The sequence below is a fragment of the Papio anubis genome, chromosome 19 (assembly GCF_008728515.1).
Source record: "Papio anubis isolate 15944 chromosome 19, Panubis1.0, whole genome shotgun sequence".
Classification (NCBI taxonomy): domain Eukaryota; kingdom Metazoa; phylum Chordata; class Mammalia; order Primates; family Cercopithecidae; genus Papio; species Papio anubis.
In genome coordinates, this window is record NC_044994.1 from 27,095,528 (window position 1) to 27,109,865 (window position 14,338).

At 38.4% G+C, this 14,338-nt stretch overlaps 1 protein-coding gene across 5 annotated transcripts in view; it reads left to right on the top strand.

Moving 5' to 3' along the window:
* The window catches only part of MAPRE2 (microtubule associated protein RP/EB family member 2), a 162,451-nt gene that overhangs the window by 108,257 nt on the left and 39,856 nt on the right, over positions 1-14,338 (top strand). For all 5 annotated transcript variants that reach the window (XM_003914295.5, XM_003914296.4, XM_003914294.4 and 2 more), the window contains 2 exons: positions 7,371-7,516; positions 11,911-12,124. In XM_003914295.5, coding sequence (XP_003914344.1) covers positions 7,371-7,516; positions 11,911-12,124 — 360 coding nt within the window. The remainder of the gene's footprint in view (positions 1-7,370; positions 7,517-11,910; positions 12,125-14,338) is intronic.

Below are 14,338 nucleotides of genomic sequence, written 5' to 3' on the forward strand. Positions count from 1 at the left end.
CCAACATGGTGAAACCCTGTCTCTACTAAAAATACAAAAATTAGCCAGGCATGGTGGTGGTTGCCTGTAGTCCCAGCTGCTCGGGAGGCTGAGGCAGGAGAATCGCTTTAGCCTGGGAGGCAGAGGTTGCAGTGAGCCAAGATCCTACCACTGCACTCCAGCCTGGGGGAGACAGTCTCAAAAAAAAAAAAAAAAAGGAAGTCAAATTGTTTGCAGACAGCATGATTACATATTTATATCCCTAAAAACTCAATTTAAAAAAACTGTTAGAACTAATCAACAAATTTTAGCGTTTCTATATGCTGATAGCAAACTATCTGAAAAAGAAATTAAGAAAAACAGTCCCACTTACAATCACTACCAAAAAAGTGAGACACCTGGGAATAAACTTAGCCAAGGAGGTGAAAGATTTATACAATGGGAACATATAAAATATTGATGAAAGAAATTGAAGAGGACATAAATAAATGGAAAGCCATGCCATGTTTATGGATTGGAAAAATCAATATTGTTAAAAAGTCCATACGGGTTGAGCATCTCTAATCCAAAAATCACAATGCTTCAAAATCTGAAATTGTTTTAGTTCTGACATACCACAAGTGAAAAATTCACACCTAATCTCATGTGACAGGTCACAGGCAAAATGCATTCAAACTTATTTTATGTACAAAATTATTAAAAATACTGTATAGGCCGGGCGCGGTGGCTCAAGCCTCTAATCCCAGCACTTTGGGAGGCCGAGACGGGCGGATCACGAGGTCAGGAGATCGAGACCATCCTGGCTGACACGGTGAAACCCCGTCTCTACTAAAAAAAATACAAAAAACTAGCCGGGCGAGGTGGCAGGCGCCTGTAGTCCCAGCTACTCGGGAGGCTGAGGCAGGAGAATGGCGTGAACCCGGGAGGCGGAGCTTGCAGTGAGCTGAGATCTGGCCACTGCACTCCAGCCTGGGCGGCAGAGCGAGACTCCGTCTCAAAAAAAAAAAAAAAAAAATACTGTATAAAATTACCTTCAGGGTATGTGTATAAGGTGTATATGAAGCATAAACGAATTTCATGTTTAGACTTGGGTCCTGTCTCCTAGATATCTCATTATGTGTTTGCAGATATTCCCAAATCTTAAAATATCTGAAATCTGAAAACACTTCTAGTCCAAAGCATTTTGGATAAGGTGTACTTAACCTATACTACCCAAAGCCATCTATAGATCCAATGCAAATTCCTACAAAAATACCAATGGCATTCTTCACAGAAATAGAAAAAGGTAATTTTAAAGTTCACATGGAACCACAAAAGACCCCGAATAGCCAAAACAATACTGAACAAAAGAACAATGCTGGAGGCGACTGCAGCAGACGGGTGGGCTCCTTTGACTCCACTTTGCCTCCTTGTCAATGAGTGGGCTATCCTGCTCTCCCATGGCATCTGTATTAAAAAAAAAAAAAAAAAAAAAAATACTGCAGGTATCACATCGCCTGACTTCAAAATACACTACAAAGCTATAGTAGCCAAAATAGCATCATACTGGCCTGTTGTATTAGCCTATTCTTGCATTGCTGTAAAGAAATGTCTGAAACTGGGTAATGTATTAATGTTAAGAAAAGAGGCTTAATTGGCTCACAATTCTGCAGGCTATACAGGAAGCATATTGGCTTCTGCTTCTGGGGAGGCCTCAGCAAGCTTCCAGTCATGGCAGAAGGCAAAGGGAAAGCAGGCACATCTTATGTGGCTGGAGCAGGAGCAAGAGAGGGATGGGGGAGTTGCTTCACACTTGCTACACACATTTTAAACAACCAGATTACAGGAGAACTCACTACTTACTCACTATCATAAGAACAGCACTGAGGGAATGGTGCTAAACCATTCGTGAGAAACTGTCCCCGTGACCCAGTCACCTCCCACCAGGCCCCACCTCCAAAATTGGGGATTGCAATTGAACATGAGATGTGGGTGGGGACACGGATCCAAACCATATCACCTGAAAATAGATATGTAGAACAATCCAACAGAATAGAGCACACAGAACGGTGCCAGGAACATAGGGAAAGGATAGTCTCTTCATAAATGATGCCAAGAAACCTGGCTATCCATGTGCAGAAGCATTAAACTAGATCCCTATCTCTTACCACATACAAAAATCAACTCAAAATGGGCTAAAGACTTAAGTGAAATACCTAAAATGATAAAACTACTGGAAGAAAACATAGGGGAAATACTTCATGACATTTCTGGGCAAAGATTTTTTGGGTAAGACCTTAAAAGCACAGCTGACAAAAGCAAAAATAGACAAATAGGAGTATATCGAACAAGAAAACTCCTTCACAGCAAAGGAAACAATCAGCAGAGTGAAAAGACAAACTACAGAATGGGAGAAAATACGTGCAAACTATTCATCTGACAAGGGGCTAATACAAGGAACTCAAACAACTCAGTAGAAAAAAGAACGAAATAAAAAATGGGTGAAAGACTTGGTTAGACATTTCTCAAAAGAAAACATACAAATGGCCACAGGGATAGGAGAAGATGTTCAACATCACTAATCATCAAGGAAATACAATGGGAACTGCAGTGAGACATCACCTCATCCCGATGATTAGAATGGCTATTATCAAAAAGAGGCCAGGCGCAATGGCTCATGCCTGTAATCCCAGCACTTTGGGAGGCTGAGGTGGGCAGATCACTTGAGGTCAGTAGTTCAAGACTAGCCTGGCTAACATGGTGAAACCCCATCTCTTCTACAAATACAATAATTACCTGGGCATGGTGTCAGGTGCTAGTCCCAGCTATTTGGGAGGTTAAGGCATGAGAATCACCTGAACCTGGGAGGTGGACGTTGCAGTGAGCTGAGATCATACCACTGCACTGCAGCCTGGGAGACAGAGGAAGACCCTGTCTCAAAAAAAAAAAAAAGGAATGACTATTATCAAAAAGACCAAAAAAAAAAAAAAAATGTTGGCATGGATATGGAGAAAGGAGGACTCTGATACACTGTTGGTAGAAATGTGAATTAGTACAGCCATTATAAAAAACAATATGGAAGGTCCCCAAAACATTAAAAACAGAACTACCATATGATCCAGCAATCCCACAACTGGATATGTAGCCAAAGGAAATTAAATCAGTATGCCCAAGAGATATCTGCACTCATGTTTATTGTAGCACTGTTAACAATAACCAAGAAATGGAATCAACCTTAATGTCCATCAGTGTGATGAATGGATTTTTAAAAAGTGATATAAATACACAATGAAATATTGTTTAGTCACATAAAAAAATGAAATCTTGTCATTTGTGGCCACGTGGATGAACGTGGAAGATGTTGTGTTCTGTGAAATAAGCCAGGCACAAGAAGACAAATACTGCATGATCTTCCCCATGTGGAATCTAAAAGAGTTGATCTCATAGAAATAGAGAGTAGAATAATGATTTCCAGAGACTGGAAAGGGGAAAGGGGAGGGAGGAATGGAGAGAGATTGGTCAGTGGGTACAAAGTTACAGTTAGGTAGGAGGAATAAGCTCTGGCATTCTATTAGACAGTATGGTGACTATGGGTAACAATACTGTGTTGTGTATTTCGTATCCCCCTTGCCCTCAAATCCCAGGAGTGTACCCTATTTAGAGCCAGCATCTCCCTGACTTGTGTTGACCTTTCTCAAGACAAGAGTTTTTCAAATCATAGCATTATTTGTAATTGAGAAAAATTGGAAAACAAGCACAAGGTTAAATAAGCAATGGTGAAATACCAAATAAAATATTTTGCAGCCACTTGGGAAAAAAAATAGCGATTTTGAATGTTCTCACCACAAAGAAATGATAAATGTATGAGGTGATGGATATGCCAAATACCCTGATTTGATCATTGCACAATGTATATATGCATTAAAACATCACACGTGTACCCCATAATATGTATAATTATTTATCAAAAACAAAATACAGATTAATAAGCTACCTATTTTTTTGAAAGCTATTATTTTTATATGCCGTGAATAACAAATTCAAAAATATAATGAAAAGAATAAATGGCATGATAAAATTTAGGAAAATTTTGAGAGTAAGAGGAGGGGAAATTATTCTATAGATAGTAATACATGTTATAGAATTTTAAATAAGAATGTGGAACTGCCATGGAAACAGAAAAGGCAATTTAAAGTCTAGAAAGGGCCGGGCGCAGTGGCTCACACTTGTAATCCCAGCACTTTGGGAGGCTGAAGAGGGCTGATCACGAGGTCAGGAGATTGAGACCATGGTGAAACCCCGTCTCTACTAAAAATTCAAAAAATTCGCCAGGCACAGTGGTGGGCACCTGTAGTCCCAGCTACTCGGGAGGCTAAGGCAGGAGAATGGCCTGAACCCGGGAGGCGGAGCTTGCAGTGAGCTGAGATCACGCCACTGCACTCCAGCCTGGGTGACAGCGAGACTCCGTCTCAAAAAAAAAAAAAAAAGTCTAGAAAGAGATCTAGGTACATGTATTAGGAAGGCAATATATAGTACAAATAGTGCTTCTCATTGGTGGGGAAAGAATAGATTACCTATTAAGTTGTGATGTTCAACACCTACTAACTTTATCAGTTAGTGGTTTAGGTTGAAAATAACAGAAGTTAATCCTGGCAGGCTTAGGTAGAAAAAAATGTTGGGTAGCTCAGAGTCAATGGAAAGCCGAGCTCAGAAGATGGACAGGAACCAAAGGATGCTAAGGAGCTGGGAACACAGCCTTTCTTGTGTCACAAGAATTGGATGGCACTGTGCTGCTTTTGCTGCTCAGGACTCTGGACCCCACCACTCTGCCACCACAACTAAACTCTAATGGTCCCTGTGTGTTTATATCATTCCCTCAACTCAGAGACTGAGGCAGGATTCAAACACAGAGCCTAGGTCATGGGCCTGCATCCTTATCGCTCTGAGGGAAAGGGTAGCCTGCCCACTTTCAGCTTCTATGGTGGGGGGCAGGGCACGATAGCATCTCCCCAGGTAGTAGGTGTCCAAATCCTGGGGAGCCAAAAATGACAGATTTCCACCATTTGGAATGACTAAAATTAGAACCATACTTTATATCATAGACAAAAATAAATTCCACATGGATTCAGAATTTAAATGTAAAACTTGAGACCATAAAAGTACTTGACGGAAATATGCATGAATATTTATGTATTCTTGGTTCAAGAAAGTTGATAAGCAAGATAGAAAAATAAGAAAGCCATTAAAAATATTGATAGAGCATATTAAATGATGCAGAAAGAGAATTACGGTCTGTTGAGTTTCAGAAAGTTTACGTTAAAAAATGGGTATAATGTGATTACATTTTTAAAATAGGATCACATTTTTAAGAAAACACACACACACGCATGCATGCACACGCACACACACACACACACACACACACACACACACACACTCCCGAGAGGATTAGAATGGCATATACCAGAATATTTTGAGTGGTTATTTCTGGATGAAGACGCTAGAGATGATTTTTCCTTCCTTCCCTCACTATATGGAAGAGTTTCTTTTGTTTTTTGTTTTTTGTTTTCCAAAAGCTGTTATTTCTTTTTAAATCTGAAATGTGAGGGATTTGATTGGTTGGTTTGTAAGAGTATATAGTATCTAGGTCTCCATAGATACATTTTATGCTAAACTCTACAAAAGTGAAAATAACTTCAAAGACCAGGTAATGAGGCAGTTGTGTTTCAACAATCCCATCCGTTTAAAAATAATGTTAAAGTGGCAATTGGAATTTGCTCCATCTGGTGGCCCTTCAAAAGAAAGAACTGGATAGTGGGTGATGACTCAGAGAATACCTCCAGATCATGATGTTTCTCTTACCTCCCCCAGTGTCTTTTTTTTTCCTTTGGTTTGTTTTATTTTGTCTTCTTTTTAAGAGAACCCATCTGCTTGACTAGGAACTTACTAGTTAGTATTCAGGGTATGTTATCTAAAGGGAAGCCAGATGCAGAGACTCTGGAGATATTTGTTATGGCCTATGTTTCACCACTTTATGCTCTTACCTACAAAATAGGAGTTGTCCCAACATTTCCTGTTTTAACAACCCTTCGATTCCTGATGTCTTGTTCTCTCTTATCTCAGATTCCTGTCTCAGTAAAGGATGCCTAACCTTTATTTCTCATAAGAGACAGAGCAGGTCTTCCTTCCTAAAGTGAGTCACCCAAGTAAAGGACTGGCTCTTCATGGAAGCCTTGATGGTGTAAAGGATGAGGAGAGACACTTCATGTTGCAGGAAGACTGATCATGGGCACATCATAGAAATAGACCAAGAGGTCTGGAGATAGCAAAGAAAGAATGAACCTAAAAATGGTGGCTTGTTCCTATTCTTGCCTCTTGGTTTTCTTTCTTATGAAAGAAAAAGAATCATTCTGACTTCCAATTTGTTTTCCTAAATGCCATTAGCCTGTACTAGTAAGAAGATATGCATCAGTAAACACAGCTTGCCAGAATTTCCCAGTCGTAGTGGTCATGTTGAAGAGCTCTTCATATATTTTTTTAAAAGTCCCCTTTTTCTACGATCATTTCCTCAGGGGGCTCATTGGACATTTCTGTCGTGTTTCTTAGTCATAAAGAGCATGACTCTGAACTTCATAACTTTCAGTATCCATGTCTTCATACTTCATGTTAATATGGAAACCCCACTGCTCTAAACTGGAATTAAATTGGTATTAATTTGGCTTGTAACAAAATTTACCGATTAAATGTACCAATTTAATACTTAATAAGTATAAGTAATAATAGTTAATAAGTATAATAATAAGTATAAGTAGTAATAAGTAATGTTTAATACTTAATAAGTATAAGTAATACTTAATACTTACATTGATATTAATTGGCTTGTAGTTTTCACCTGTGGAAACAGTTTGAGCATATGTGTATTTTTTGAGCTACACATTTCATGAGAACTTTCGTAGTTCTCTCATGTTTACATTTTCCTCTCTTTTTCCTCTTTAGTTTATTTTGACGACTTGGAGCAGGTGATAGCCAGGTGGAAGAAAATGTATATTTCTTTTCTCTGGTAGAAGCTAGGAAGAACTCCTCTTACACTGGTTTCCTTGGCTTTATAGTGTGAGGTTCTGTTTGTTGGTTGTGGAAGCTGGTGATATTCTGATGCATGCAGTACAATACACGGAGTTCAGGGTTGGGAAGTGGCAGGTGCTGCGTTGTTGAGGAAGTCCCTTCCCTCTGGCACTCAGCTCCTGTGGACAAGGAAATATAAGCGCATTGGTAGGAAGGACACACACAGCCAGGAGGACTCTGCTCTGAGTGATGATGGCACCTGTAAGCACAATCCCCTTCCAGCCTAGCAGTCCTCTACCACATCTGGGTACAGTGAGACTCACTCCGGTACTGTTCTTGTTTCTTTCCAGGAGCGGCCTATTGCCAATTCATGGACATGCTCTTCCCTGGCTGCATTAGTTTGAAGAAAGTAAAATTTCAAGCAAAGCTGGAACATGAGTATATTCACAATTTTAAACTTCTGCAAGCATCATTTAAGCGAATGAACGTTGATAAGGTAGGAGACTTGTACCTCCATAAAATGTGTTGTTGTTTCTTAACATTGTTTTTGTGCATAGATGCAAAAGTCCAGGAGCGTACCGATGGGATATATCTTGATATCTCAACCGTAGGCGGGGGTCTGTACCTAGCATAAAGCATCACCCTAAGTTCTTGTATTTTTATGAGGTTTTCATTTCAGATTTTCTAAACTTGTAGCCAGGAAACTAAAAACTAACAGGGCTCACAAATGTTAAAGTGTTATTAGTTATATTTAGCATTGCAGATGAGAAACTTTTATGTTCGCCAGATGCCACTGTGGTTCTTTGTATTTTGTTCCTTCAGAGAAACATCGTGTCATGGCAGAAACAGCATGGGTTTGAATCCCGGCTTCATGACTTGAGCAAGCTATTTAAATTCTGAGTCTCAGTTTACCCATCTGTACAATGGGACTAAAAACCCCTTATTCATGGTTATGAAGTTGACATGAGAGACAGTGTCCAGTATAGTGTGTGCGCTCAGATTCTCAGTGTCCATAATTTGCCCTTTTTTCTCCCATGAATTATTATACTTTTGTCCTGGAGTGGTACAAATGGCCTGGAGTACTTTTTCTCTCAGTAAGGGATTATTGCTAAAACTCAGTCTCTTTCTGCATGTTTACTGCTATTTAAATACATACTCAAACGATGTTCCTTATTTAGGAGATATCTCTGAGCATGAATGAGCTTGGAAAGAAATGAATTTTGAATAAGGGGAAAGAGATAAACCAGCAGGGGAGAAATGGAAAACTGTTCTTTGCATAAACAGGGGTAATGAATAGGCTACGGAAATGAAAAATAAAATACCAGATTATAAAAGATAGAGATTAAAGGGAAGTTTGATAAACTATGTATTTTGTAAGCTAAGGCAATTAATATCTTCTTAATGACATTCTTATCAATATAGTAAGAAAATCCTGACTTCTCATTTTCTTGGAATTTTTATTTCAAAACATACATTCTCTTTAACATTGTAGCCCTTTGGATTATTTCCAACTTTATGTCCTTTGTCATGGTTAATTTCCAATTAGCTCTTTCCATACCTATTTAAAACTAGGGATGTGTAGGTTCTCCTTACTTTTATAATACCTCTTGTGTCTTTTTTATTCATTTCTCTATACATGCTTCTAGATTAGAAAGAAAAGAAACACCTTTTCATATGTTTATTGATGGAACTTGTTATACATCAAATTAGTGGGTTCCATATCGCTCTAGAAGTATGTACACACAGAATGGATGAGCAGTTGTTAAGAATGTTGAAGAAAAAAATTATTGCAGTGGAAGGAGACTGGCCATGACGGCCTTTGTTAGCCTCTCTAGCTTTAGTATGCAGTGATTTGATCCAAAAGTCCTGTGAGAAACAGCATTAAGTACCCTCATTCATGTGTGTCATAGCCTGATGGCATGATGGAAAGTTCTGTGCTTTTGCCTGCCACCTCGGATTTTGAACTTTTGCCCCTGAAGCTTACTTGTTGATAGGGAATGCAAAATTAGGTCAACAGAAGTAAATGCCTTCTTTTCACAGCTAATATACCACCAGTGTCTAAAACTATTTTTAAATTTTCTTGTCTGGCAATAGACAAAATATAGTATTTGTTAGTTAAAAGCTTTTTATGCTCTAAAAAGTTGATTTCTAACAATCAATATCAGCATAAACAAAAATTTTAAACTCAGAAGACATAAAAGTGATTAAATAATACAATTAAAAGCCAGTTAAGGCTGAGAGCAGTGGCTCACACCTATAATCCCAACACTCTGGGAGGCCAAGGTGGGAGGATCACTTGAGGCCAGGAGTTCCAGACCAGCCTGGTCAACATTGCGAGACCCCATCTCTACGAATTTTTTTTTTAATTGCCAGGTGCAGTGGCACATACCTGTAGACTCAGCTACTCAGGAGGCTGAGGCAGGAGGATCTCTTGAACCTACGAGTTAGAGGCTGCAGTGAGGTATGATCGCACCACTGCACTCTAGCCTGGGCAGCAGAGTGAGACTCTGTCTCTGAAATAAAAAAATAAAAATTTTAAAGCAATTGAGTGCACATGTGGCAGGAATTCCTCCTTGTAAGCAGACTTCACTGAAGTTTGGGGGAAGTGAGAGAAGAGCAACATACCACCACCAAAGTCTAATTACCGGAAGAATGTTCATGAAAAATATGGTCTCTTCCAAAAGATTGCTTCTCTTTCTTTTGCTCTGTACTTGGTTTAGTTTCTATTTTAGCTACATAAAAAACATTTTTGCAAAATTTATTGCTAATTATTTAGTTTAATGCATGCTTCAGTTGCTTTTTTCTTCCCACTTTTCATTGATATGTAAGGTCTTTCTACATTTTCTAAAGCTAATTATTTAGTTTAATGCATGCTTCAGTTGCTTTTTTCTTCCAAGTTTTCGTTGATATGTAAGGTCTTTCTACGTTTTCTAATGTGGTCCTATTGATACATTTTAAGATGTCAATGATACATAGCTCCCATAGTGGCAAAGTCTTATTCAGAGTTTAATTTCTATAGCTTCCATTCATATTATCACACAGCAAAGCTGTGAGCTGTGTGCTTGTCTGAATCACATGCTCACACACTCACACACTCACACACACAATCTCACACTCTAGCTTTGTAACTGTCTCGTGATTCACATTCAGCTAGTATTCCCACCCGAAGATGTAAAAGGTAAGAATTCAGTGATAATATAATTCACTTAGCTAGATACCTTTCCATTTTCTTTAAAAAAAAAATAGCGAATTACACCAGTCAGAATGGCCATTACTAAAAAGTCAAAAAACAGATGCTGATGAGGTTGTAGAGAAAAGGAAATGCTTATACACCATTGGTAGGAGTGTAAATTAGTTCATTGTGGAAAGCAATGTGGCGATTCCTCAAAGAGCTAAAAACAACTACCATTTGACCCAGCAATCCCATTATTGGGTATATACCCAAAGGAATAGAAATTGTTCTACCATAAAGGCGTATGCATGTGAGTGTTCACTGCAGCACTATTCACAATAACAAAGACGCGGAATCAACCTAAATGCCCATCACTGACAGATTGGATAAATAAAATGTGACACATATACACCATGGAATACTATGAAGACATAAAAAGTATCTGTTTTTATTGATTTAAATCTTATTCATCTGCACTCTCTAGTAACTATAATCTTTATATGAGTTTATCTCAACACAACTGGGCTACATATTACAAAGAAATTTAAAAAGTTTATCGGCCAGGCACGGTGGCTCACGCCTGTAATCCCAGCACTTTGGGAGGCCGAGGCGGGTGGATCACCTGAGGTCAGGAGTTCAAGTCCAGCCTGGCCAACATGTGACACCCCGTCTCTACTAATAAACAAAAATTAATCCCAGCTACTTGGGAGGCTGAAGCAGGAGAATTGCTTGAAACCAGGAGGTGGAGATTGCAGTGAGCCGAGATCGCACCATTGCAGTCCATCCTAGGCGACAAGAGTGAAACTCCATCTCAAAAATAAATAAAATAAAATAAAAAGATAAAAAGCTTATCAGTCTTGAAATAGCACAACATCCCAGGCTTCTGTTTTTCCGGAGAGATGCTTTGATGATAAATGTATTATGAGTGGGACCAGCCCCTCTTGACAACTGAGAATATTCCTTTTGTCTGGCTTGTTCAGAATTATTAAATATTCCAAGAAAACCGACAGTGATGTTTTGGTTTAGTTCTTTTTTTTTTAGTTTTCAATTTTTGTGTGTACATAGTAGGTGTATAGATTTATTATGGGGTACCTGAGGCATTTTGCATGCAATGTGAAAGAAGCACATCATGGAGAATCGGTTATCCATTCCCTCAAGCATTTATCCTTTGAGTTACAAACAATCCAAGTACACTCTTTAAGTTATTTTAAAATGTACAATTAAGTTGTTATTGCCTATAGTCACCCTGCTGTGCTATCAAATAGGTTTTATTCATTCTTTCTAACTTTTTTGTACCCAATCACCATCCCCAACTCCCCCTTTCCAGCCACTGGTAACCATCCTACTCTCCATGCCTATGAATTCACTTGTTTTGATTTTTAGATCCCACAAATTAGCGAAAACATGTGATGTTTGTATTTCTGTGCCTGGCTTATTTCATTTAGCATAATGATCTCCAGTTCCATCCATGTTGTTGCAAATTACTGAGTCTCATTCTTTTTATGGCTGAATAGTACGCCATTGTGTATATGTACCACATTTTCTTTATCCATTCATCTGTTGATGGACACTTAGGTTGCTTCCAAATCTCAGCTATTATAAACAGTGCTGCCATAAACTTACAAGCGCACGTATCTTTTTGAGATACTGTTTTCCTTTCTTTTGGGTATGTACCCGAACATGAGATTTGTAACTCACATAGTGATTTTTTATTGCAGGTAATTCCAGTGGAGAAGCTAGTGAAAGGACGTTTCCAGGACAACCTGGATTTTATTCAATGGTTTAAGAAATTCTATGATGCTAACTACGATGGGAAGGAGTATGATCCTGTAGAGGCACGACAAGGGCAAGATGCAATTCCTCCGCCTGACCCTGGCGAACAGATCTTCAACCTGCCAAAAAAATCTCACCATGCAAACTCCCCCACAGCAGGTATTGTCACCATGAGATTGCAGGAGTTGCTTTTATCTTAGAGAATGGCTCAGACCCTTCTGTGCTTTACCATGTGTTTCTGATTGATTCTTCCCAGCCGTCAATATTTTAATGCCTTTGGATGGTTTCTACTGTTGTCTGTTTCACCACATTTATCTTCCTGTGACCCATTTGTCATTAGTCTAACCATCTTCATTTAAACTATTAAAAAGGCAGAGCTATTTGCATTATATCACTGAAGGTGGTAGTGAAAATAATACTCCCAGGATAGATTTCTTTTTCCTTTTAGTTTTTCAAGAAATTTCAAGTAGCCTGTTTAGATTTTGACTGAAGTATTTTTACTGCTTAATTGCTGACAGTACAGAGCAGAATATGAACTGAACTATGTTGTTAAATACGGATCATCATCTCTAACCCTTCATGAACTGTACATCCTATCTCCTCTGTAGGCAGTGGCAATTTTTAGGTAGTAACATTCAGCAATACCCTATTTATCCAGCTTTGTCCAAAAGTGAAGTCGTTGAGGAAAAATACCTGGAACACTAAAACTTTAAAAACTTCTGTGGACAAAAAAAAAAAAAAACTTTCTAAAATATATTATAAACATCCTTGCCATAAATAGCAGGCTTTACCAAGCAGAATGTGTTCTTATAAAATTGGGTCATTATTATAAACACGAGTTGGGTACTGCACAATTAAACATTAAATCATCTAAAATCATGTTTCCATCTCAGTTGTGGAACCCAGTGTTCCAACTTGTTAAATCAGTAACCTTAATTTTGTAAATAAAACAGATTTCTTATTTATGCCCAAACTGCAATCAGAATGGAGTACAAATGGTTAACAGGACCACATAGGTGATAATAGCTTTGAAATCACAGTTTTGCTCACTGTTAAGCAGCATTTTTATCATCTTATTTCTGGATTTATGGCTGTATTCCAGCTGGACTGAAACCATTGGAAAACTGACATGACTTTTTGAAATGTTTTTAATATTTAAAAATAAATATTTTAAAAATATTTTTAAGGATAACAGATGAATACTTATACTCACTAGTATGAATTAGATGAATTCTTCATCTGCATTAAAATAGTACTCATGTAGATGAAGAGAAATGAACAACTCTGGAAGAGTTGTTAGGAGGCAAAATAGACTGGATGTTGGTAATGGCTGAATACTGGGATAAAAGAGAAGGAGATGTTAAACATGGCGTCTTACACAACTGGAAGGATTTGGGATTTTGTTCAAGAAGTGCTGAAAGAGAACCAGATTTGGGAAGAAATCTTGAGTTTGTTTTGAACACACTACGTTTGAGATTCATTTGTGACATCTAAGAGAAGATCAACATAGGCAATTTTTGTGTTGGGGGTGGTGCACATGTGTGTCTGGAGCTCAAAGGAGTTATAAGCTAAAGAGAAACATTTGCGATTCTTCCATATATTGATGTAATGGATGCTGGAAGCGAATACTGAGTGATAAAGAGTGCCTTGAGAAACTTGGGCATTTACTGATTGAATAGAAGAGGAAGGGCTTGCATAGGAAGCAGGGAAGGTGCCAGAAAGAATGAAGGAAACTAGGAAGTGATGTGTCAGGGAAGCAGAAGGTAGGGAGCATAATGGTCAACAATGTCAACATCTGTTGAGAAGTCAAGTTAAATGAGGCCTGAAAGAGTTTATTAGATTTCTCAATTTGAATGATTTCTCCATTCAGTAGAATGGTAGAGCCAGGAATGGCTTGAAGACAAAGTTGGAGGAAGGAAATTGAGACAGTGGAAAGATCTGACTTTGGAGCCATAATGGGTGAGCCTATATAGAATAAAGAAAACTAAGCACAGATCTTTGGAAATACATACATTTAAGGGGGAGGAGGAAGAAGAGGAAGCTGCAAAAAAGATGAACATCAGGAAGAAAACCAGGAGAGCTCAGCATCAGAGAACAAAAACAGTAGGAAATTTGTAGACAGAGGGGTCAACAACAGTGCCAAATATTAATTGTGGCGATATCAAATAGGATGAAGCCTGAAAAATAGGCCAAAGTCTGACTCCTAGGAGGTGATTAATAGTCCTTCAGAGAATTGGTCCATTAAAATACTGAGGGCATAGGCCTAGATTGCAGCAATTTAACAAGGGCTTGTGGAATTGGAGACAGTAAGAGTATATTCAACCTTTAACAAATGTGTCAGGAAAAAAAATGGGGGAAAATAAACACATTTGG